Below are 23,187 nucleotides of genomic sequence, written 5' to 3' on the forward strand. Positions count from 1 at the left end.
AGATGGCGCTATCGGCTATATCAAATGCACCTCCGAAAGTCATAAGTTCTGCTGGGTTTACCCTCGTTATTGAAATCTTCTCAGTGCCTTATCCGGTCACTGCCTTTCCTGAGTACTTTCCTATCTCCTGTGCAATAACATGACGTCACTTGTTATTGGTATAATTTATTAACGTACAAATAAGTATAGTAATTAAACGTTTACATCGTCATTTACAGTCGAGACAGAATTTGGTTGGGATTAGTTAGGAAATAACAAGGAAACGAAGGATCGCGAATTTACTGCTTTAGTGTCTTGGGATCGCGATAGATGCCCGTAAAGAGGATCGCCCTGGATGCGTGATCCCAGATGAGGAACACGAACGGATGGTTGCAATCGAATTTGGTGGGTTCGATGGGTCGGGCCGAGCGATAGCTGACCAAAACGGTAGCAGCCGCCGCCGTGCTGCCCTCCTCATCGACCTTGATCTTGGCCAGATGCTTCGCATCACCAAAGGAAACGCTCTGCTCTGTGTAGTCATGGAATGTGGCAGTCGGTTCGAATATCTTGGTGATTCCCATTTTTGCGAGTATCTAAACAATTGAATTGTGAGATTAAAGTACAATGTGGAGTTACACGTGTTTTTGGGGACTTACGGGAACCAATTCCAGACGCTGTTCGAACTCAAACTTGGGTATCGACACCTCGATCTCACGTGGCATGGCATTGTTGAGGGATTCCTCCAGGGTGGTGGCATTCAGGCGGGACAGAACATCCTCCAGGGATCCGCTACTGAAGGGCGGCAGCACCACCACCATGGACATGTCGGACTTGGTCTCCTCATCCTCCTCGGCCTCATCAAAGGTTGTGCGGAAGGGCATCTGCAGGACATGGGCGCGCAACTGCTCATCCACATTGTGCAGGAAGGTGCCCTTCTGCTGCATCATGGGTACCAGCGAGAGGTTCGCGCTGGACGTATAGAAAGGCATCTGGGCGGTGTTGTTGACCTGGAACTTTCTGACCCACTGGCCCTTGAAGTACGCAGCATTGGCCAGCGCCAGTTGGGTGCGGGCATCGATGTCACCCGGTGCAAGCATATCCTTGATCTGATTGTGTGTTTCTGCGGCTATCCAGTCATTGATCTGAATGCGCGACTCCTCGGGCTTGCCCTTGAAGTCCAGCTTCACAATTTCATCGCTGAAGCGGTTCTCCAGGCAGCTGGCCAGCGGCGTATCCTGATCAAAGTACATGCGATCTGCCGACGAGAACTCCAGGGGCGACTTTTTAGCCCTGGCCTCGCGGTTCCGCTTCTCCATACTGTAAGCGCTGCGCACCATTTCCTTGGACTCGGCCCAGTCCAGATTCAGGACGCTTCTCAGCTGCTGCTCTGTCTCGCCGGAGGAGCCAAAGTAGGCCAGCAGCAGGGCATGGTAGGTGCTGTACGGCGAGAAGAAGACGTTGTCGTTGGGCGTCGATGTGCGGATCACATCCAACATGGATACTGCAAAGTTCTGCTGTCCGTGGTACAGTCTGACGCGCTTCTCCAGGTACTTATTATCGGGCTTCACGTTGCACAGCTCGGCGCTAAGGAAGGCCGGCAGCAGCACCAGCAACAGGGACAGGCTAAGGAGTTTCATTCTGTGGAGCTGTGTTGGTACCTAGAAGGGAGTGAGAGAGCCATTAATAAGTGACCTTGAACTGCGAGCGGGTCTAATGTTAAGAGCTTTAGGCGTTATCTGCTTGCCCCTACGTGACTGGACGTCCAGATTTGTTTTGCCTTACAATTTATGTATATTCGGGCGACGTGATTAGAGAGACTGACTCGCGGAGCACTCAAGGCGGCTTAATTTATTAAGGTTTCAGGCAGAGTTGACAAATCTCAGCGACAAGTATTTCCCCCGAAAAACAGTTCACCGAAATTCATATCACCTTAGACCTGGAATAGACATAGATCATGGGGAGTGATGAGTGGATTTTTGGATTTTTCCAAATAAATCAAAGCGGGTGGCAGCCCTACTGCTCTCAAGCGTAACAAGTCATTTAAATCCGCTTAAGGTGCGCGGATGATTCACTGCAAAGCCAAAGCCAAAGCTTTCCCACTGCGTACCGTACCGTACAGTTATTTATCTTGAAGCGGCGACAATTGCAACATCTGCAGACAGTCCGTACAAAAGTGAAAGTTCCCCCCGACAATCTGCCATGTTCCCCTGCACTGGAAATTCGCAACTAAATGGTTGTTGTATTTTCTGTCATACATAATAAACCGTTGCTTTTGTGCATGCACCGAAGCGAGCATAAAAGAGCAACAGGTAAAGAGAGCGACCGCAAGAGAGAGAGAGAGAGAGAGAGAGCAAAAGCTTAAGTACTGGCTAAACGATGGTGAAGATGGCTTGAGGATTTTATAATTTCTTTTTCTACCGAGTTATGATTAGTTGCAGTGGTTTGATATTACAAATTTCGAAAAATAAAAACATATCCACAAATCTGTGGTGCGTAAACATTGCCGATGTCAAAGCTGCTACTATCCCGTTTAGTCAGTCATTCAAGAGCCAGGCCTACAGCTTTTGTAGCAGCTGAGCGATGACGATGTCGCAGACATCATGTCGTTAACGATTGCGTGACTGCAGCAAAGCAATGAAAATGGCTTTTGTATTTAAAATAAAAAACCCAAAATTAACATTTCCAGTAACCGGTTGCAGATTCAGAGCAGAGCAGAGCCACAGGCAGAGCCCTGCAGAGCCGCCACAATGTGATGTGATTCATAGACGGGGGGAGACAAATAGCACGGCGTCTGCTCATTGTTGACCCTGTACGGGGTATTGGCTGTTGGCGATTTTGTAATTGGTTTTTCTACTGTTTGTATTGTTTGGGTGTGTGCTGTGCGCCTGCGCTGTTAAAGCTCTCCAGCGATCTGCCTCCCACTTGTAGTTGAAGTGGCAGACGAGACGGGTTTTTGGGAAAATCCCAATTATTGAACAACAATCTATTTATGAAGACGATTGAGCGAGCTGTCAGCTTAATTGTTTCATAGGAATTGCTCAATTTCTGGTTATTCTTGCGAATTTCAGTAAGCTCTTGCATCGACTTCATTGAATTCTGCGCGATTCCTTGAAACTGACCTCCGATTGATCTCATGCGAGGCCAATTAGAGTCAATGCTGATAACAATGAAACGATAATGGGAAAGTCCTCGGCGTGGCACAGCACACAAAACAAATCACACAAATTATAACAAATACGCAAGAAATATCGTAATTTGCCTCATTTAATTTGCGTGCGAAAAATATGTACATTCAATTACGCACGGATACAATACGCGCGCATACAGACACAGGCACAGATATGCAGATTGCGAAATTACACTATGAAAACCTACGATTTGAAACACGCCAATTAATAGTGTAACAATGTACCTTTTTTGTTTGTACCGCAATAAACTTGGAAACTTGTCCACTGGTTGTTTAAACTGAATTAAAATGAAAAAAAGCTGGCAACCAAAGCGCGGCTTTTGGCGTGCAGTGTGGCCGCGAATTGCGAGCTTATCGATCAAATATACCGCAATATCCTCTAAAACATACCGAAATATACCTTCTCATTTCATCCCTATAAAGCTTTAATTGTATCCGATTCATCAATACATTCTTCACAAGATAAGCTAGTTTTCAAAATTAGGGTAAATTTTAATGGGTCAATCACAAAAAAAAACCCATAGTTTGCGTGATTGTGGCTTGTGGTCCTGTTTTTAACTGAAAATTAAAAAGGAAAAATACCAAAGCCCGACTGGTACAATAAATAAATAAACCACAACGTTTCAAAAAGTATTTTTATAAATACTGCATACTGTGACCAATCACAACTATCGCCTCGCGCTTGTTTCATCCCTATGTGCAGCGCTTGCCAACACTGGGGAGCAACCACCGCTACCGCAGTCGCGAAATTGACAACAAAACAAAATTGGGGCGATAAACAAACCGAATTTGTTAGCAAATTAGTAGCAATGAGTACAACGAACACCGCGGCAGCGTCCCAGGACGCCTGCTACATATCGCTGCTCGGCCTAGCCGAATACTTTCGCACCGCCCAGCCGCCAAACGTGAAGAAGTGCATCCAGTGTCTGCAGGCGCTCTTCACCTTCACGCCGCCATCGAAGGTGGAGGCGCGAACGCATCTACAAATGGGCCAAATCCTGATGGCGTACACAAAGAACATTGACATGGCGCGCCAGCACCTGGAGAAGGCGTGGAACATCGCCGAGCCGCTGATGAACTTCGACGATGTGAAATTCGACACGGCCTCGGTTTTAGCGCAACTTCACCTGCAAACGGATCAGAGCTCACACCAGGCCAAGGCAATGTTGCGCCGGGCAGTGGAGCTGTCACAGCACAATGTCTACTGGCACTGCAAGCTGCTGCTGCAGCTCTCACAGATCCATGCCAGCGATCGGGAATACTCGCTGGCCTCCGAGCTGCTGGCCGTGGGCGCCGAGTCCGCCGAAGAGGCGACTGCCACGTACCTGAAAGTGCTCTTTCTCCTCTCCCGCGCCATGATCCTCATGATTGAACGCAAAACGAACGATGTGCTGGCGCTGCTAAACACCGCAGGACAAATCATCGACAATAACATACCGAATCCGCACCAGAAGGAGTATCTGAAAGTGTTCTTCCTTGTCCTGCAGGTCTGCTACTACCTGGCCCTTGGCCAGGTGAAGACCGTCAAGCCCAGCCTCAAGCAATTGCAAATGTCCATCCAGACGATAATGGCGCCCAATTGGCCCACGGACGAGTCCATCTTTGGGGCGAATCAATTGGAAATGTTTGTGTGGCTGCCCAAGGAGCAGCTGTATGTGCTCGTCTACCTCGTCACCGTCTCGCACTCGATGATGGCCGGGTACATGGACAAGGCGCAAAAGTACACGGAGAAAGCTTTAACACAAATCGAGAAACTGAAATTGCAGGAGGACAAGCCCATTCTGTCCGTCTTTAAGGTGATTCTGCTCGAGCATATCGTGATGTGTCGCATGGTCATGGGCAACCGAGAGCTTGCCATACGTGAGATTGCCGCCGCACGTGATGTGTGCCTCGCGGTGCCGCATCGGAGTCTGCTGAAGCGGCATTCGGCGCAGCTGCACTGCCTCATTGGATTGTATTCGATGTCCACGAGTTTCTTCGAGCACGCCGAACGGCAGTTTCTGGTGTGTGTGAACGAGACGACGGAGCGGGACCTGAAACTTTTTGCCAATCTCAATTTGGCCATTATCTACCTGCGCACGAAGCGGGATGCGGATCTCAAGCAAATACTCGATGCCGTGTCCACGGAGAATACGCACACGTACAGCAGCCAGGCGCTGATGGGTGGCTTCTACTATGTACAGGGACTGCATGCCTTCCACAAGAACAGCTTTCACGAGGCCAAGTAAGTGTCGGGTCTAGCGATTGGTGTTGCACCAATTTCCTCATCCTTTATCTATCCCCCACAGACGCTTTCTGCGGGAAACCCTTAAGATGGCCAATGCCGAGGACCTGAATCGTTTGACTAGCTGCTCGCTGGTGCTGCTCTCTCATGTGTTCCTCAGCATTGGCAACTCCAAGGAGAGCATGAACATGGTGACGCCGGCCATGCAGCTGGCCAGCAAGATACCCGACATACACGTCCAGCTGTGGGGCTCGGCAATACTCAAGGATCTGCATCGCATGTCCAAGGATGCGCAGCACGAGAAGGATGCCTATGCGAATCATGTGAAATACTCGGAGAACCTGATAGCCGACCAGCGAAAGTGTGTCCAAAGTGCGCACCACGAGCTGGTCAATTGGTTCCAGGGTGATCCGCCCGTAACAAGCGGTGCCAGCGCGCTCATCCTCACCGAAATACCCACCACCTCAGCGCTGCAAACGACGGCGGGGCAGCAGCAGCAGCAACAGCAGCAGCAGCAGCAATTCGGACAGTTCTATTAACATTTCAAATGCAATTTTATGTTTAAGGATTCTCCTCCCCCTTCTTTCTCTTTATTTTTCACTTAGCTTTAAGACTAAAAGATGCTCCTTACAAAATTTCTATCATTTTTGTCATAAATTATTCCCACAGGGAAGAAAAAACGTGAGTGTACGAAACGAGACGGTGGACAGATGTACTTAAATATCTAATTGTGGATATGGTGTGATCGGTGTGGATCTTACTGCTAGTTCGATGCTGGCCTACAGCATCAATGTTGAATCTGTTACCTCTGTGAGCTCATCGTCTAGGGCGGCAGCAGCCCCATTGCCATTCTCCTTGTTGCTGAGCAGCGTAAAGTGCATCAGGCGCTTTTCCTCCGGCTCGTGTATGGCCAAGTGTGTGCGCATCTCTGGCATTGACTTGAACTCCTCGCTGCACACCGGACATATGTAGATCTTGTCGCCCTGATGCGTACGCTGATGCATCTGACAGTCGCCGCGCTGCGTAAACGTCTTCGAGCAGAAGGGGCAGACGTAGGGTCGCTCCCCAGTGTGCGTACGTCGATGATTCTTGAGCACATTCAGCGCCGTGAAGCGCATGGGACACAGGTCACAGGCATAGGGTCGCTCGCCCGTATGCTTGCGCTTGTGCTTGGCCAGCGAGCAGCTTGTCGTGAACTTGGACTGACACACCTCACACTCGAACGGCTTGACGCCCGTATGGGTGCGGGCGTGTGAGGTCAGCTCTGCTTTGGTCACAAACGAATGCGGGCACTCGGCGCACTTGAATCTCTTAATGTCCGAATGGCGAAGCTTGTGCTGCCGCAGATTGGCATTCTGTGTGAAACTCTTGCCGCAAATGTTGCACAGAAATGGCTTCTCCCCTGTATGGATGCGCATGTGGTCTCGCAGCGTGGACAGCATGGTAAAGACTGTACAAAAAGAAAGAGTTACCATCAAATATGGAATGCAGAGAGCATTGTTTAAGATCCCTTACCCTTCTTACAAACGCTGCACTGATTACGCAAATTCCTCTTGTGACCCTGCACCATGTGCTTGCCCAGCTTCTCCTTGGAGTCGCACAGCAAGCCGCACTCCTGGCAGTTGTATGTGCCATGCGTTGCCTGGTGCTCTGCGAGATGCTCCGGTGAGACAAACACTCGATCGCACTCGTTGCACGGATAATTGCGATTGATGCAACCCTTCTGTCGGCGATGTATGATCAGGGATTTCTCCAGGGCAAAGCCAGCATTGCAGCGATCACAATGATACTTTAGATCCATTATTTCGCCATGGCTGATGCTCAGTTTGATCAACTTTGGGACAGGCACCACAATTTCTGTTGCTTCTTCTGTTTGTTTCTCGGCTGGGCGGCGGCGTGTGGAGGTTCTCTTGGCAGGTGCTTCTGGCTCTGGTGTCTTCGTGTCTTCTATTTTCTGCTTGGGTGACTGCTTTACCTGCTCCTGCTGCTGCAGCAACAGTTTGGCGGCACTCTTGCGTGTCCTCATCTGCAATTTGGGCGCCGGAGTCGTCTCTCTGTCACTTTCGGCAGCCTCAAATATGGCAATGCTACATTCTGTTGTCTTTTGGCTCTCGGGCTCGTGCTTGTAGTCCGTTTCCTCCTTTTCAGCCTCCTCTACGGGCAGCTCGTAGTCAAACTCCTCACACTCTTCGCCATCTTCCTCCGCGTCTTCCCCTTCAGGCACCACCTCAAACTTTTCCAGGATCGTATTTTGCGCGGCATCTGTGTTGTGCGTCTCTGTGGTCTGCACTTCAGCTGTGGCTGTTGTTGGCCCAGAGGGCTGGGTGGTCTGAACGGACTTTTCGGCAGATTGCACTGCAGGTTTGGCGCCGAACTCGGGCTCCTCCGGCAGCGCATTTGGCAGCAGCTGGCGAAGCGTTCGACTGGAATTCTCGCACTTGATCTTGAACGTGTAGCAATGGTTGATCTCGCTCAGGCACCCCAGGCAGACCTGTTTGGGCAGATTATCCTCGGGACGCGGCTGTTACAAATTCCAGACAAATGAGATTAATGATTTGTTGTGGTTTTATTTTATCGTCTGGGACGGGACGCCTGTCTTCGGCTTACCTTCGTTTTGGTGAACTGTTTGAGCATGTCCGCCAGGCAGCTGCCTGATCCGCCATCGTAAATGGATAGAAACGGCCCTGTTAGACTCAAACAGGTCAGGCAAATCTTCTGCACATCCATTTTAATGGACAATTTCGGCAAAAACAACAATTAAAAGAAGAAATAAACACTCGGCTGGCAACAGCAGTGTGACCGCGGAAATATCGATGAAATGGACCGACAACCCGCAGAAATATACCAAAGTATACCTTTTAATTTTCAAAATATACTGTAAACAATGTAATCTAAAATCATATTCCTCAATTTTGATGTTCTTTTTGATATTATTAGCTAGTTAGGAGTCTCAGCGCTATTTTCCACAAGATTGGCTGGTTTAAGGTTAAAGGTTAAGGTTAAAACTGAAAAGGTCAACCAACAAAAATGGCATAAAACGTTACGTGAGTGGGAGTGGATTGTTACGTATTGGGCAATTTGTTGCTGGGGCATTTTTATACCCTATTTCCATATATTAAAAATGACTTAGACTTAGTTTTTAATTAAATAGTTAACCCATCATGCTTATTTATTTTAATTTGAACCAATACGGTTTCGTGTAAGATTAATCTTTTTGCAGCTGTTATTGACAGCGCTGCCACTCTTTCAAAAATTGATTCCCGCCAGCTGTTTTTTCCTCGCCGGCAAAAAAATAAAAACACAATTGTATTCAAAATTCAACGTTGATTATGAACGATATCAAACAATTGAAGGACCAGCAACGCGACAAACATCCCGGATTCGATGCCTACCTGGATTGCATGACCCGTTCCCTCTTCACGGGCTTGGCTACATTCTGCTTGGGTGCGTCGCAGTAGATTTTCCTATGTCTCAGTGCCAAGAAAACCGATCATCAATTGCATAATAATTTACAAATTACAGGCTTTTCCGGCACCTACTTTGCCCAGAAGATCATTCAATCGAAGATCCGCTATCCGGCCAAGTACAACATTTTGGTGGCGTCGTTGGTGGCCACCGGCATCTCCTATCAGGCGACATCATCGCGCACCCGTTCCTGCCAGGCCGCCTGGATGGCATTCGAGGATAAGCATACGATACTGAAGGAGGAAACCTTTTAGCAATTGCAATTTGCAATTCCCAATTAGCTTTAGTTATGAAGAGTCTTGGGCCGCTGCTGCGTTTGGCCCGGGCTGCTGTTCCGCTGCACTTGGCCCGGTCTGCTTGTCCACTGCGTCCCGCTGTGGTGGGAGTTCTTCATGCACGCTTCAAGTACACTCAGCATCAGGGCGTCAAGGGCATAAAGAATCGGAAGAGCTTCTTTGAGGCGCAAATGCAGGCGGGTCAGCAGAGCGATGCGGATGAGGCGGACGAAGAGCGAACCAATGGGATTCAGGCTGACATGCGCTTTCTGGATGATCGGTAAGTAATAAAGACAGTAAGAGCACACACATCTCTTACCTGGTGTCCTCTTCCACAGCGCCTACGATGAGGTAGCTGGCGGTGCCATGCGCATTAGCCGCGACATTGCCAGTGCCCAGCATGTGCTCATCCTTCAGCCGTATGTCAAGTGGTCCGCCAAGAGGAAGGACATGCCCAGCGATGTTCGACCGGAGGATCAGTTGGCCGAGGCCAGCGCTTTGATACACTCCTTGCCCAATTGGCAGGTGGCAAAGGCACTCAAGGTGCCGCTGGAGAGTCTCGAGCGGAAGACGCTCTTCGGCAGCGGCAAGATGCTAGAGCTGAAGGCCTTGATCGCAGATCTGCGCCAGGAGAAGCATCTCACCTGCCTGTTCGTGAGCAAGGGCACGCTCTCTTTCGCACAGAAACGCTTCCTGGAAGCAGAGTTCCGTCTGCCCGTCATGGATCGCTATTCGGTGGTCATACAAATCCTTCGCTTGCATGCCACCACCGCCGAGGCGCGTCTGCAGGTAGCCATGGCCGAGTTGCCGTACATTTGGTCGCAGGCCAAGGATGCCAGCGTGACGCAGACGCGTCGTCAGGGCTATGCGCTGACCGATTTGCAAAAGGAAATCCTGCGTACCCGCGAGCGCAAACTGCGCGCAGAGCTGGACAGAGTGCGGCGTCAGCGGCAGCTGCTGCGACAGAAACGCAAGCAGCAGAACTATCCCATTGTGGCAGTGGTGGGCTATACGAATGCAGGAAAGACATCCCTGATCAAAGCGCTGACGGTGGAGGATGCCCTGCAGCCGCGCAATCAACTCTTTGCCACGCTCGATGTGACGGCCCATGGGGGACAGCTGCCATGCAATCTGCAGGTGATCTACATGGACACGGTGGGCTTCATGTCCGATCTGCCTACGGGTCTGTTTGAGTGTTTTGTGGCCACCCTAGAGGATGCCATGCTGGCGGTGAGATGCTCGCACTTTCCATTCTACTTGTTGTTCAATTTAATGAATGCTTTGCCCTTCTTTCAGGATGTCATTGTTCATGTCCAGGATCTATCGCATCCCTGCCATGTAGCCCAACGCACCCACGTGGAGTCGACGCTTCGTTCCCTGGCCTTTAATGTGTCCGGCGGTGATCCAGCCACCAGCCAGCTGCCACCCATCATCAACGTTTACAACAAATGCGATTTGCTCTCTCAGCCAGCGTCAGATGCGGATTCGGATGCTGCGGCTCATCATATCTCAGCGCGAGCCCAGACCGGACTGGAGCCACTGCTGGCGGACATAGAGGAACAGATATTGGCCGCCACGGGGCGACGCAAGCTGCAGATGCGCGTGCCCAGCGGTGGGCCCGAAATGGCGTGGCTCTATAAGAATGCCGCCGTTGTGGACACCGTGGCGGACGAGGCATATCCCAATCGCCTGATGATGCATGTGGTCATCAGTCAGCGCACCCTGGACCAATTCAAGCGGCAGTTCTTGTGATCTTTCTAAATTCTTTATTATTGCTCTGGTTTCTTATTGAATTGTTAGTGTTGTTGTAGTTCGGATTGGTGTTTTGTTCACTTTTAAGTTCTATTATAAATATAAAATTTGCTACCACAAACATACAAATAAAAGTGTCTAAAAATATTATGAAATAAAACATTTATATATAGACTATATAAATATATTTGTATCTATATTATTGCACAATTGCAGACTTCCTTCCCCCGACTTGTGCTCTGTGGATTCCCAGTGCTCTCTTCTAAGGAACTCTTTTTGTTTTTTACTCAAACCACAATATTATTCTATAGCTAATCCGACAAAGTGCCCCCCCGCCGCGACTCTTGCATTGGCACAGTAGAACTATACTAAAATAAATGGTATTTCGGTACTAAAAATAAAAACTCAACCAACTTAGAAAATAAACCAACAAAATTAAAAACTAACTTTAGATGTACACAAATCAAATGGACCATGAACTAAATCTATTACAAATACAAAAAAAAAAACAATTTTAAGCCCTCAAAATATATAAATTCGAATGTTTTCAACGAAAAATTGGTGCAAATGTAAATTTTAAAATGCTGTACCTTTCTTTTTTGTTAAAAATTTATATTTACTGAAGCTAAAACAGTTTTTTATTTTAATGTAATTATTTTGTATAACCAAGCAAATATTTTTAATGCCTTTTCTATATTTAAAATTGAACTTTTAAAACAACATTCGTGCCTTATTCTTTACAGTTTAGAATTGTTGTATTCAAAACAAAATTTATGCTTTAAAATTGTATTTTAATTATTTCTTTCGCTGGCAAATGTAAAAATAAAGCAAGCCAACATAAATTAGTTTATGTATAAAATATAGCACTTTTCATTTAAAATCTTAAAAACATATCTAAAAATATTAAACTAATTCTTGGTATTAAATTGATTTTATAACGGATTTTTGAGTCTTGTTTTTTTGTGTGTCCGAATTTAGTTTGGCAAGTAAAAGGGTTTCGATTCCCTTTGTTGTGCTAAAATGTAATCTAAATTAATTTTGTGCCACGTGACAATGCAAATACGTGGGGCAGCAAAAATTCTAAATAATCTTCGTCATTAAAAAATTCGAATTTGTGTTTAAAAGACATTTTTTGACGCATTTTTTGTGGATCTACTCCTTGGAAACGATGAAGTTCTTAGACCTAAAGCCGTACACAATCGGAACCCCTGAACCCCAGGGACGACCATCTTAAGCCTACGTTGGGGAATGCGTGAAGGATGATGCGATGAGCCAACGGAACAGCTGCCAGAGTGGCGCCACAATCACAAAAACAAACAGTATGCAAATGATGCGACAATTCTTGAGCAGGCTGACAATGAAACGTATGAATCGGATGAACATAGCAATGGAAATTGTACTAGAATGTGTGGAGGATGTTGGCTGGTTGCCGCTGCCTATGCCGCCGTTTGCCATTGCCAGTTATAACTTGGCTATGTGGCACTGCGCCTGCTGGTTGGCAGCCATCGAGTACTGTGCAAATGGCATCAGTTGGCAGTACTCCAGCAGTTGCTGCTCCAACTGCCGCAGGCACTTGCCGGGCGCATCAACCACACGCAGCTGTCCCGAGTCGCGGCACTTGAGTAGGTAGCCGCGCTGAATGAGCGCTTGGATGGCAATATTGAGATTGTCCAGGGCCAGGCAATACGGATGAACATGCGGTGCGGCGCCGCCAGGCTGTTGCAGCAGCTGCTCCACATGTTTCTGCACTCGCACCAGCAGATCCTTGTTGCTGAACTCAATATCAAAAGGTATCTGCAAAGATTAGGAGTTGTATTAATCAGAGTTTTCTGTAGGTTTCTGTTTATGCACTCACCTGTCGCAGCGTCACAGCCAGCTGGTAGTAGAGACACAGGAAGGGCGCCAGAGCGGCCAGGATGACATGAGCGCATTCGTTATCCTGCACCTTAATGCGGCCACTAGCCTCTAGCTCCAACACCTTCTCATCGAGCAGCAGCTGCAGATGAGTCTCAAACTCTACAGCCTCACGATTCGATTCAATGATGAACTCATGCTGGAACAGGCTATCCATGCTGCTCACATACGAATGCAGCGCCGACAGTGTGCTGTCATAGGAGTAGCTGCCGCTCGAATGCTGCTGCTGCTCCTGTTTGCGCTGCTCCTTGAGTGCTGCCAGCAGCAGATAGGCTGGTCTGGCCAGCCAGAAAAGGCACGGATTCACATACAGCTGGAGGGCCAGCATGGGCACAGCCACTGCCATGGTTGAGGGGCACAGGGCATGCGCCTTCATGCGCTTCACATCGATCTGTGTGGCCAACTGTTTGGCCGCCAGCGGCGTAAACTGTAGCCTTGCCTGCGAAAATTGCACAATATTCGAGTGTATCTCTACGGCGTCAATGATGTCCGCCTTGATGCTGCTCGCCTTGATGCTCACATGCGCACCCAGCTGATTGAAGATGCGCTTCAGGTGCAGCAAGCCACGCGACAGCTCATCGATGTTGGACGAACGTTGCGCGTACAGCTGGCTGGCATAGTAGAGGCTGAGCAGGTTAAAGGTATTGATGACAATGCGACGCTGTTGCTGGTAGATGATCTCATTGGCCAGCTGCTTGATCAGCTCAATCTCCTGTCGATTCAGCTTCTGCAGATGTCCGCCCACGCCGGCTCGTTGCATGCGCTGCCCACTGTCATGGCCAAAGAACTCACGCACCGAAATGGGATCGCCAAAGTCCAGGAACATCTTGCCAAAGCGTTCGTCGATAATTTTAAGCGCCTTGAAGAAGCCTTTGGTTGTCTCTTTCGGCTTGGGCACGCCCAGCAGCTCGTACACGAACAGCTGCTCCTCGAGCACACGCTCATAGGCCACGCTCACGGGCACAATCATCACATCGGGTACCTCGCCCGTGAAGTACGGCAGCAGGGCCATCGACAACAGTCCCACCTTGGGCACCAGTGCCTTAAAGTTCCTCGAGCGTGTGCCCTCAATGAAGAACTCCACACCAATGTGATAGTTGGCCACCAAAGCATACATATACTCCCGGAATATGTCCCAGTAAAGCTCATCGTTGGAGAAGCTGCGACGCATGAAGAAGGCGCCCGTTTTCCTGAGCATGGTGCCCATGCCAAACATTGAATGGAAATCTGTAAACGATCAACAATGAATTAAATCGAATGGATAAACTTGTATGGCATAAAACAAACCCATTCCTGCTGCTATGCCAGGTATCTCAATGTCGTAGTAGTAGCATATGTAGGACATCAGTATGAAATCCATGTAGCTGCGATGGCTCGGCAGATACAGCACCGGACACCGGCCCATGTCCTTGCGCACATTCGCCATGCTGGCCGAATTGACATAGAAACCATCACAGATACGCTGGCCAATGGCCGTTATGGCAATGCCGCACCAACGTATTATAGCCATATTCCTGTCCAGCCCAATCTCATCGATAATTGCCTTGGCCTGCTGCTGCATCTTCTTCAGCGGCTGTTGCGTCTTGCGCGCATAGTGCTCCAGTATGGAGCGAAGTTTTTCGCTGCCCAGGACATGCTGTTTGAGCTTTTGCGGATTCAGATAGCGCTCGAATTCGTAGGCCACCTGCGGATTGAACTCCCTGGTCATGGACGCCTCCTTCCCTGGCTGTATGATGTTCTCAAAGTTGCGCATGTAATCGGCGGCAATGGAGGCGGGTGTGGGTGTGGGTGTGGGTGTGGGTGCCGATGAAGCTGAAGATGTGGGCGTGGATGCGTCATCCTCGAATCGTCGTTCTCTTCTGGCTGTGCCACCGCCTGGGGTTGTGGCTGTTTCTGTCGCTGCGGCTGGGTTCATTTCCATATCGTTGGACTTTACCTGGTGAAGAGAGACAGACAGACAGACGGGCGATGTTCAAGCAAGCGATTCAAGAATAAATTCAGTAGGGTTCCGTCCCGACTGTCGAATCAACTGTCAAGCAGTGAGCAGCAAGCAGTATGTGTCTCACTTAACAGACACAAAATGACACACACACACACACTATAATCACAATCGTAGTGGCACGCTGTTTGCTTAGATATCTCGTTCCGTCCCATAAAGTGTATTATTATCTGCCCGTTTTTAAGGCTTGCGCTGCCGATCCAATCAGCGGCAAACGACAGCGGCAGACGTCGCAGTGGCAGTGCGTGTTAAAGGTGATGGAAAGGTGTAGGGGGAAGGTAGGTAGCAATTTGAAAGCTCCACTCCGTCGTCAAACTCAAGCCGAGTTCAAAAGGTGCTTACAGTTAACACACACTCACGAGCATATGATTTTATGTGGGTCATGACACCGCTACTTAAAAAGCTGACTCGACAAGCCCCCCTGCGATCAGGCCATAATCTCGGCTTTGACAACTCTCACTCAAGCATAAGATTTGCGACCACCCTTTGCTTGTCTCGTGTCACGACACGTGCGCATATCTAGTGGGGTGGATGTTATCCCCCCTATCAACGTCACTCATCAGGTGAGGTGGTGCGGCGGGCGGCAACAGCACCTGGGCCGACAAAGGCCTTTAACGACTTTAAAAGCTGTAAATGGACACACGGAGGCGCGTTTCTACGCACACGCACACATACACCAAGATAAGGGTCAAGAAAACACCTGATAGCACGCACACACACCCGCACGCTAGCAACTATAGCTGCCAATAGGAAGAAATGCAATGCTGTAAAATAACAGTTGCTGCGTTTCGCACAGCCCAAACCCACACACATACATTGCATTAATAGGCAGGGGCAAATGTTATATACACATGTACGCCCCCGGAAATGTGTATTTCTCGTGTGGGGTAACAATATTTGTAAAATGCACTTGAACAATGCATTGTTATATGTAAACATTTACTTGGTCAAGATGAGCGATTCCACAAAACGCCACACGTAACACAGTTTTGTCGGAAAAACAATGTATTATTTGTTTAACAAATGCATTTGGTTTTTTGTTTTTTTTTTTTTCTTTTTTTAGCAAACAGATTTCAAGGCACTTTCTATTTTTATGGCCCCCTCCGCGCGCGCGCTTAGGTATGAGTGGAGTAGAGTCTGATGACTAATTTGTGGAGGATGTGACACACACTCTCCGGTGTGATAGGCCTATTTCCAGGTGTTCTCTTTTCATAGCCAAATAAACAGCGAATATGATTCACACAACCTGATAACAACCTGATAATTGATAACCCATTAATGTTTCACGCTGATTACAGCGTATTTTGGGGGTAGGGCATTGAACAGTCGTTGCCCGTCCAGCCGGTATCGTTTACGTACCACAAAAATATATTCGATACGAACTGAGTTTCTGGGGCAACACAAATTTTGTTTACGGTTCACTGGAGTTTCACTATTAATACATCTAAATCACATAAGTATGCCCATCGATTTGCAAAATTAAGCGAAATGTTCGATTTGTTTCAACGCGCAGGGCAGCAGCGACGGCGACGGCGACGGAGGCGGTGTGTTGTCGAAAAACAGCTGCGGGTCGATATTAGTGGTCTGTGCACGATCAGATTGAGCCATGTCATGCAAAAGAATGACGCTGAGAAACAGATGAATGAAATGGTGGAATTGAGAACCGGAATGTAACATAGTATAATTTTTGATTGTCTTTGATTACAATAAATAATTTTTGTTTGGACTACTAACTAAATTAAATAAATTAATAAGCCTGCACGTGCCTAAGCCGCCTAAAATAATTATAAAAACTCGTTCCGCCTATCGCACCCAAGTACCGATAGCCAACGATAAGGGCTGTATGACACTAAGTTTAAGCACTAACCATATAGTATTGTAACCATGAGTATAATCAAAACGTTGTTACAAGCCAAAATTTGTTTTAATTTTTGATAAAATCCGCAAAAGTATACATGTATGTACATCATACATCACTGCCTGATTAGGTTGTGATCCAGATTTAGCCTCTGCAGCAGTTTCAGCACCTTCTCCATGCTTCCTATGATTATCCTATTATCCTCTAGATTATCGTATGAACCTCACTTTTTACAGTGTGGACTCAATTTTGATCAATTTTAATTAATTTGTTGGAATCTGACAACTTTCTGAATAAGAATATTATGAATATTAAACACATTTAAATAAAATGCAGCATGGAGGATTGAAAACCGCCAGGTGTAATATACCTTGCGCACCTGGAATTTGTTGTGACGTGTTTACCTGACGTCGACACCTTAATTTGTCCCACCAATTTCGCAACTACTATGATTTTTTGAGTTTTGAGTTGAGCAAAGATATAGAAATAAAAGACGATAAATCAAATTAAAGAAAACACCTTCCAGCGGTGATTTGGTGATTTGTTGGCCGATAAATGGTGATTTGTTCATCATAGTACAAAGTGCAAAGTAAACAAATTCAAAAAATCAATAGCCATAGCCATGTCGGTGTGGAATCGTATTTTGGAAGCACTGATTGTGCTGGCTCACATACTGAGTGATCGGCTGCTGGAGTTTGTCCTGGGCTGGTTTCTGGGGCCGCACAAGCGTGTGTCAACACCCCCGAGCGTCGAGCAACAGGTTTTGCTGACCAAAAGTGCCGTCGAGCTGGCACAGCAGATACGCGAACGTAAGCTCAAAAGTTACGACATTGTGAAAGCCTACTGCGAGCGCATCGAGGTGGTTAACCGTGACATCAATGCGGTGGTGGACGGGCCCTTCGAGCAGGAGGCACTGGAGCAGGCCAAGCGCATTGACGCGAAGCTGCTGAATAATGAGTACACGGAGGAGGACTTCCGGCAGCAGCCCTTCTTGGGCGTTCCCTTCACCACAAAGGACAGCACATCGGTGGCGGGCAAGCTGCACACCCTGGGCCTGCTGGCCAGGAAGACGGAGCGTTCCGCCGAGGATGCCGAGTGCGTGAGACTGATGAAGAAGAGCGGCGCCATCATCATTGCCACAAGCAACGTGCCCGAGGTGAACAAGTGGATCGAGTCGAGGAACATGCTCATCGGCTGTACCAACAATCCGTACGATCTGCGTCGCTCGGTGGGTGGCTCGTCCGGCGGTGAGGCTGCTCTGATTGCCTCCTGCTGCACTGGCTTTGGTCTGGGCACGGATATTGGCGGCTCCATACGCATACCGGCCTTCAATTGCGGCGTCTTTGGTCACAAGCCCAGCGCGGGAGCGGTCAACATGGCTGGCTGCACCTTCCGCACGGGCAAGGAAAAGGAGACCATGGTGTGTGCGGGTCCCATGTCACGTTCAGCCAAGGATCTGCTGCCCATAATGCAGGTGCTGATCGAGCCAGAACTAAAGTCTGTGCTGAAACTGGACCAACAGGTGGATCTGAAGCGTCTGCGTTACTTCTACATTGCCAGCAATGGCATGCCGCAGTGTAATCCCATCAACACCGAAACGGAACGCGTGATGTACAAAGTCCGCAAGCATTTCGAGAGCCTCAACGACGGCAAAGATGTGCGCCATGCCAATCTGCCGAATACCAAGCTGACCGGCAAAATGTGGCGCTACTGGATGACCCAGGAGCCGGCCAACTTTAATCTATTGCTGGGCAACGGCGTCGAGCTGAATCCCTTTGTGGAGCTCTTCAAGAAGCTGCTGGGACAGAGTGATTACAGCATGGCTGCCATTTACGGACTAATTGATGGCGTTCTGCCCAAGGAGTCGGAGAAACTGATCCGCGATGCCACCAAGAAGTGCAAGCAGGCACTGCAGGAGCTCCTCGGCGACGATGGAGTGCTCTTCTTCCACAGCGCACCCCGAACAGCGCCATTCCACTACTATCCTCTGGTCAAATTCAATGATTTCGCTTATTTCAGCTTGTTCAATGTACTGCGCCTGCCGGCCACTCAGGTGCCCATGGGTCTGGATGCGAATGGCATGCCACTGGGCATCCAAGTGGTGGCAAACGCCAATAATGACCGCCTCTGCCTGGCCGTGGCTGAGGAACTGGAGCGTGCCTTTGGTGGCTGGGTGCCGCCGTTTCCTCTGAGGAACTGAATTTGTTTGTGATTATGGATTTATTGATTTTGTATGTACTCCCTTGAGGTGATTGGGTAATGCTTGAGACTGTCGCGAATGCATTTTTGTTGAATCAATTGAATTGAATAAAATTGTATTATTACTTTTGCCAACATTTATTTAGTTTCTTGCAATTTTTTTAAACAAAATCATGGCAAGCGGCATTAGGTATCCAAAATTCGGTATTTTATCGGCAGATTCGAGAGTTCTGGATAAAAGTCGTCGGCGGCCGTGTGTGTGCCTATTCCATTGATATGGCAGCGCACTTGACACGAATTCTGGCAGTCTGGCAACCCACAACTGATTTGAATTCTGCTTACGCGACCAAACGTTAAATTTTATATTTTTGCTCATTTAAGATTTCGCTGAGCCAACAATTAGCTTGATCTTGGAAAATCAGGTATTTTTAAGGATAAATACTTTTAAGTAAAATTAAGTAAAATAATCCATTAAGAAAAGTAACTTAGAAACACATAAAAAAGGTCTTTACATATTGAACTACATTCACCCATAAAAAAAGAAGCATCTCATCTCTCACCCTCTCCGATTTGTTTTTATAATAAGATGTCTGCCACTTAAGGTATTGATCAGCCATGGCATGCATCCATCCCCTTCGTAGTCAGATAAGGCCATCTAAGACCTCTGTGAACTTTTGTTGTCCCACACAGCAGTGATAAATGGAGCTGATGTCAGGAAACACTTAACCTGAAACTTGTCCAGTGCCTTCCCTGGTTGGCTGGGGCGGGGGCCTGAAGATGTTGTCGCGCTGTCAACAATTAATTTGCTCACACACACACACGCACACAGCCGCACATTCTTAACACATTGACAACTTTCTGGTCTCCTTGTGGAGCTGCTCCTCCCATGCAGGAGGAAAATGTGCATGCCAACCCACCCCCATTCGATGGCCATAAATTTTGTGCAACACGGAGCAGCCTCCTTCATCCCCCCCCCCCCCCCCCCCCCCCCCCCCCCCCCCCCCCCCCTCCCATGTGATTCCCCATTTTGTCTAATTTGCCGTAGCTTGGAGCAGGGGCTCTCCCATGTCCCCTGTCGGTTGAATTCTGCTGACCAAGCGGCAAATATGCCTTAATATTTTGAATGGACCAACAAAAGTCAAGTGTGTGCGCGCGTGTCGTGTGCAATTGTCTGAGTATTACTACGGTTCTTGTTATTACCGTTGTTGTGTCCTACGAGCTTTGCTTTTTGTTATGTGTGAGCCTCTACTCCTCTCTCTCTCTCTCTCTCTCTCTCTGTCTTTATCTGTCTTGTTTTGTGCTTCTGTTTTTGAAATATTAACGACGCCCTTTTGCTGTTTTTTTGTCATACTCTCGTCGTCGTCTCCTCTCCGCTCACAGTTATTCGGTTCATAACTTTGCTTTCAAGTGTTTTTGCCTGCATTTTATGTACAATTTTCACAATATTTGCAGGGGATTATCTTTTCACTGTGCAAGTGGTTGGCTTGTAGGTGGAATGCGGGGGAGCCACCATATGCAAATGTCGACAAATGTGATTGCATGTGGTGTTGTTTTTGAATTGTCAGAGAATTTCAGTTATGTGCTTTTGCATAACGCTTAAACAATGGTAAATAAATGCCACATAAGAGGGTAAATCGTTCGCCTAAGATGTTAAATTGAGTTTATACAAAAATCTACTATTATTAACTAATCTTGGAAAAAGTTTTTGAGGGCATATTGGGGAATTATAGAAGGTCATTCATTGTGTGTATGTAGATTTAAATAATTTCTTTATTAATTTTCCCTGAAATATAGCATTTTTTTGACTGTGTTTTTTCATCCAAAATATAAACATTGAAAATCTATCAAAAAGCTAGCTTCAAATAAAATTAATAGCTGCAACTTTTCTCATTCAAGCACACATCATTTTTAATTTTGTATGGCTCATCCACACTTGAAACTTTTCATTCGACAAACCTCGAAACTAAACTCCAATTTATGCTTTGGCTTGGGCTCTTTGTGTCTCAAATGTAAAATTATGAAAATGGGGAAAAAGTCGTGGGGCATATGGTTAGTATCCGAGCCTTTGACAAATCCCCAAATCCAGCCAATAAACAGGCATTTTTTATGAACTCCCCACAAGCCTTCCCACCCAGCCGATCGGCCATAGGGAATTTGCCTATGCAAATGGCAGGAAAAAAATAGTTGGACTCTCCTTACGTTTTTTGTTTAGTTTTTTTGTGTGATTATTTGCTGTTGCAAAAACGTCTACATTGTTGAAATTCCTTTTGCGAAAATTGCCACGTGACACAAAGGCGTCTGGAGCACACAGAGCGAGCGCCTTTTATTGGCCTGCCTGTGGATTGGGGCACATGGCATGAGGGTTTGGGGGCAGCCAACACAATAGGCCCGAAAATGACGTTGCAACAATTAATGTGAACAGTTTTGCAGTCGTCCTCGACGTGGCCGTTGTCGTCGTAGTCGTCCGTGATTTATAACGTGCATAAAATTTGCGGTGCCCTGGCAAGCACCCTACCCAACCCAGAAACAGCCAAAACAGCCAGAGAAGACCACCCAATTTTGGTCGCGGTGCAGTTTTGGTGGGAAATTTGCCTTTAAATTTATTTAACAGAACATTTTTACAGAAACAAAAATTGAGAATTCAAATTAATTATGCTCTATTTCCATTGGAAAAATATATTTTATGATAAAATAATCTCTGAAAATATTTATATCAGTTAGGATCAATCTTTTATATTTTTATGTGGGTTACATTTTTATAAACAGATTCAGAAATCATTTTTGTAGATATTTATGACAACTTTTAATTATAAAAACTAGTTTTCCTTTATATATTTGATATTTGATTTTTCATTCTCTGTCAGCTATCTAGCTGCAATTTCTGGCTCATCCTCTGCAGCCCCACCAGCAGCTCTACTCTCATGTTTGTGTTGGGACGCTTGTGCCACGCCTCTTCTAGTAATTTATTGATAGTTATGGGACGTTTCATACGCTTCTAATAAGCTGAGCCCCATATTCGTTTCGCCCTGCCCGCACTGCAGCATTCCTTTCTGTCTGGTCGCCCATTTGGAAACTATTTTCATTTTGCGTGATAATTTATGTGGCAAACACAAATTACATAATCGTTTGGCCATTTATGCAAATTAATTGAAAACTTTTCGCAGCAATCCCTGCTGTCCTTCGTCTCCAGCCCTGCTCCATATCGGATTTGACTTGGGTTCCTTTCCAATTGGTATTTATTTTTCTTTTCAATATTCCTTCGCCTGCGAATCTTTATCTTCCTCTGACATTTGCCTGTGCTCTGCTTGCTTGGCTTTTTGCTTTTTTCTCTTTTCCTTTTGGCATTTGCAGTGGTAGGTGCAATTTTTTCGTTCTTTCCAATTTACAATAAAATTCAATAAGGTGTTGGGGATGGACTTAATGGTGATTGACTGACAGTAACTGCCAAATGTGTTCCGCAATCCGTAGGAGGCTATGAGCGTGTTTGTGTGTGTGTGGGTGTCTCTGCAGTGTTTTTCGGGTCTGTAATGCAATTTTATGTGTGTATTCGGGTACGAGCGACATGTGTTTTGGCTGTGCTTTCTTTGTGTAAATCCAAATCTCGTTCTAAGCTGTTTCCTTTTGTTGCTAACAAATGTCCCTGAAAGGCCGTGGGTTAACAAGAACGAAAGGTTCAGACTGCGCGAAAATTATTAAAGATACTCAAATGAAGCAAATATTGAAGTGGTCGACTTTAAAATGTTGGCTTAGTTTCTCGAACTTAACTGTGCTTTTAGCGCTCTCCGACACCGCTCTGAGAGTGGGCTCGCGCTCCCGCTCGCTCTCACGAGCCAATCGACCCTCCTATACCCTCCTCACTATTCACCGTTGCATTAACAAGTGGTCACTCATCATTTACACAAACTTTCGCTCTCTTAAAGTTGGGCAGATGGAAAAGAACAGAAAAGTCAATGTCAAATGAGAGAGCAACTAGCAAGCGCATCAAAAGGAGAGTATGGAGTTCTAGAAACTAAGCTTTCTACGCATACAAATCTGCGTCGCTCTCAAGCTTTCAATATTTCGCGTCTTATGCTGTCCACTGTCACCTTCCGTTTTCTGCATCTTCTCCCCCCTTCCACCACAAGCCAACCAAGAGCACAGGCACAGAAAAAGGCCGAAGAAGTGCAAGTACATATTGCTAAAATATGTTATTCATGAGCATTAATATTCAGAAAATGTTTTTGAATAGTTTTTCTCAATTATTTCTGATGCAAAGTAAATTCGCACCCATAACCATAGGCTTGCCGCGTATTCACTCATGTATGGATGTGTGTGCAGATACTTTCATTACGGGAG

At 47.0% G+C, this 23,187-nt stretch overlaps 7 protein-coding genes across 8 annotated transcripts; 4 read left to right on the forward strand and 3 right to left on the reverse strand.

The window, feature by feature from the left end:
* Positions 1-149: 149 nt before the first annotated feature.
* Positions 150-3,506, reverse strand: LOC117584978 (serine protease inhibitor 88Ea-like). Its single transcript, XM_034274183.1, has 3 exons — positions 3,392-3,506; positions 636-1,637; positions 150-572 (listed from the first exon to the last, which is right to left on the reverse strand). The coding sequence occupies exons 2-3, from the start codon at positions 1,614-1,616 to the stop codon at positions 279-281; spliced, it is 1,275 nt and encodes a 424-aa protein (XP_034130074.1). The 5' UTR covers positions 1,617-1,637; positions 3,392-3,506; the 3' UTR covers positions 150-278.
* A 355-nt stretch (positions 3,507-3,861) lies between these two features.
* LOC117585426 (MAU2 chromatid cohesion factor homolog) lies at positions 3,862-5,993 on the forward strand. The gene is made up of 2 exons (XM_034274900.1): positions 3,862-5,390; positions 5,455-5,993. Exons 1-2 carry the CDS (start codon positions 3,862-3,864, stop codon positions 5,927-5,929), a joined length of 2,004 nt encoding a protein of 667 aa, XP_034130791.1. The 3' UTR covers positions 5,930-5,993.
* Positions 5,944-8,184, reverse strand: LOC117585820 (zinc finger protein 665). The gene is made up of 3 exons (XM_034275549.1): positions 7,998-8,184; positions 6,906-7,911; positions 5,944-6,840 (listed from the first exon to the last, which is right to left on the reverse strand). Exons 1-3 carry the CDS (start codon positions 8,115-8,117, stop codon positions 6,170-6,172), a joined length of 1,797 nt encoding a protein of 598 aa, XP_034131440.1. The 5' UTR covers positions 8,118-8,184; the 3' UTR covers positions 5,944-6,169.
* A 460-nt stretch (positions 8,185-8,644) lies between these two features.
* LOC117585822 (transmembrane protein 141) lies at positions 8,645-9,142 on the forward strand. Its single transcript, XM_034275552.1, has 2 exons — positions 8,645-8,834; positions 8,913-9,142. The coding sequence occupies exons 1-2, from the start codon at positions 8,720-8,722 to the stop codon at positions 9,107-9,109; spliced, it is 312 nt and encodes a 103-aa protein (XP_034131443.1). The 5' UTR covers positions 8,645-8,719; the 3' UTR covers positions 9,110-9,142.
* Positions 9,110-11,021, forward strand: LOC117585821 (putative GTP-binding protein 6). The gene is made up of 3 exons (XM_034275551.1): positions 9,110-9,410; positions 9,469-10,360; positions 10,427-11,021. The coding sequence occupies exons 1-3, from the start codon at positions 9,145-9,147 to the stop codon at positions 10,880-10,882; spliced, it is 1,614 nt and encodes a 537-aa protein (XP_034131442.1). The 5' UTR covers positions 9,110-9,144; the 3' UTR covers positions 10,883-11,021.
* Positions 11,022-11,766: 745 nt separating this feature from the next.
* On the reverse strand, positions 11,767-16,343 carry LOC117585819 (dihydroxyacetone phosphate acyltransferase). 2 transcript variants are annotated; one of them, XM_034275548.1, is made up of 4 exons: positions 16,155-16,343; positions 14,084-14,732; positions 12,738-14,023; positions 11,767-12,676 (listed from the first exon to the last, which is right to left on the reverse strand). In XM_034275548.1, exons 2-4 carry the CDS (start codon positions 14,715-14,717, stop codon positions 12,344-12,346), a joined length of 2,253 nt encoding a protein of 750 aa, XP_034131439.1. In that variant the 5' UTR covers positions 14,718-14,732; positions 16,155-16,343; the 3' UTR covers positions 11,767-12,343. The 2 variants fall into 2 exon arrangements, with proteins under 2 accessions (XP_034131439.1, XP_034131438.1); XM_034275547.1 differs by having other exon boundaries at positions 11,767-12,673; positions 12,735-14,023.
* Positions 16,344-17,096: 753 nt separating this feature from the next.
* Positions 17,097-18,979, forward strand: LOC117585438 (fatty-acid amide hydrolase 2). The gene has a single exon (XM_034274913.1). The coding sequence runs from the start codon at positions 17,276-17,278 to the stop codon at positions 18,851-18,853; it is 1,578 nt and encodes a 525-aa protein (XP_034130804.1). The 5' UTR covers positions 17,097-17,275; the 3' UTR covers positions 18,854-18,979.
* Positions 18,980-23,187: the final 4,208 nt, after the last annotated feature.

This window comes from Drosophila guanche, unplaced genomic scaffold, assembly GCF_900245975.1.
Source record: "Drosophila guanche unplaced genomic scaffold, DGUA_6, whole genome shotgun sequence".
Classification (NCBI taxonomy): Eukaryota; Metazoa; Arthropoda; class Insecta; order Diptera; family Drosophilidae; genus Drosophila; species Drosophila guanche.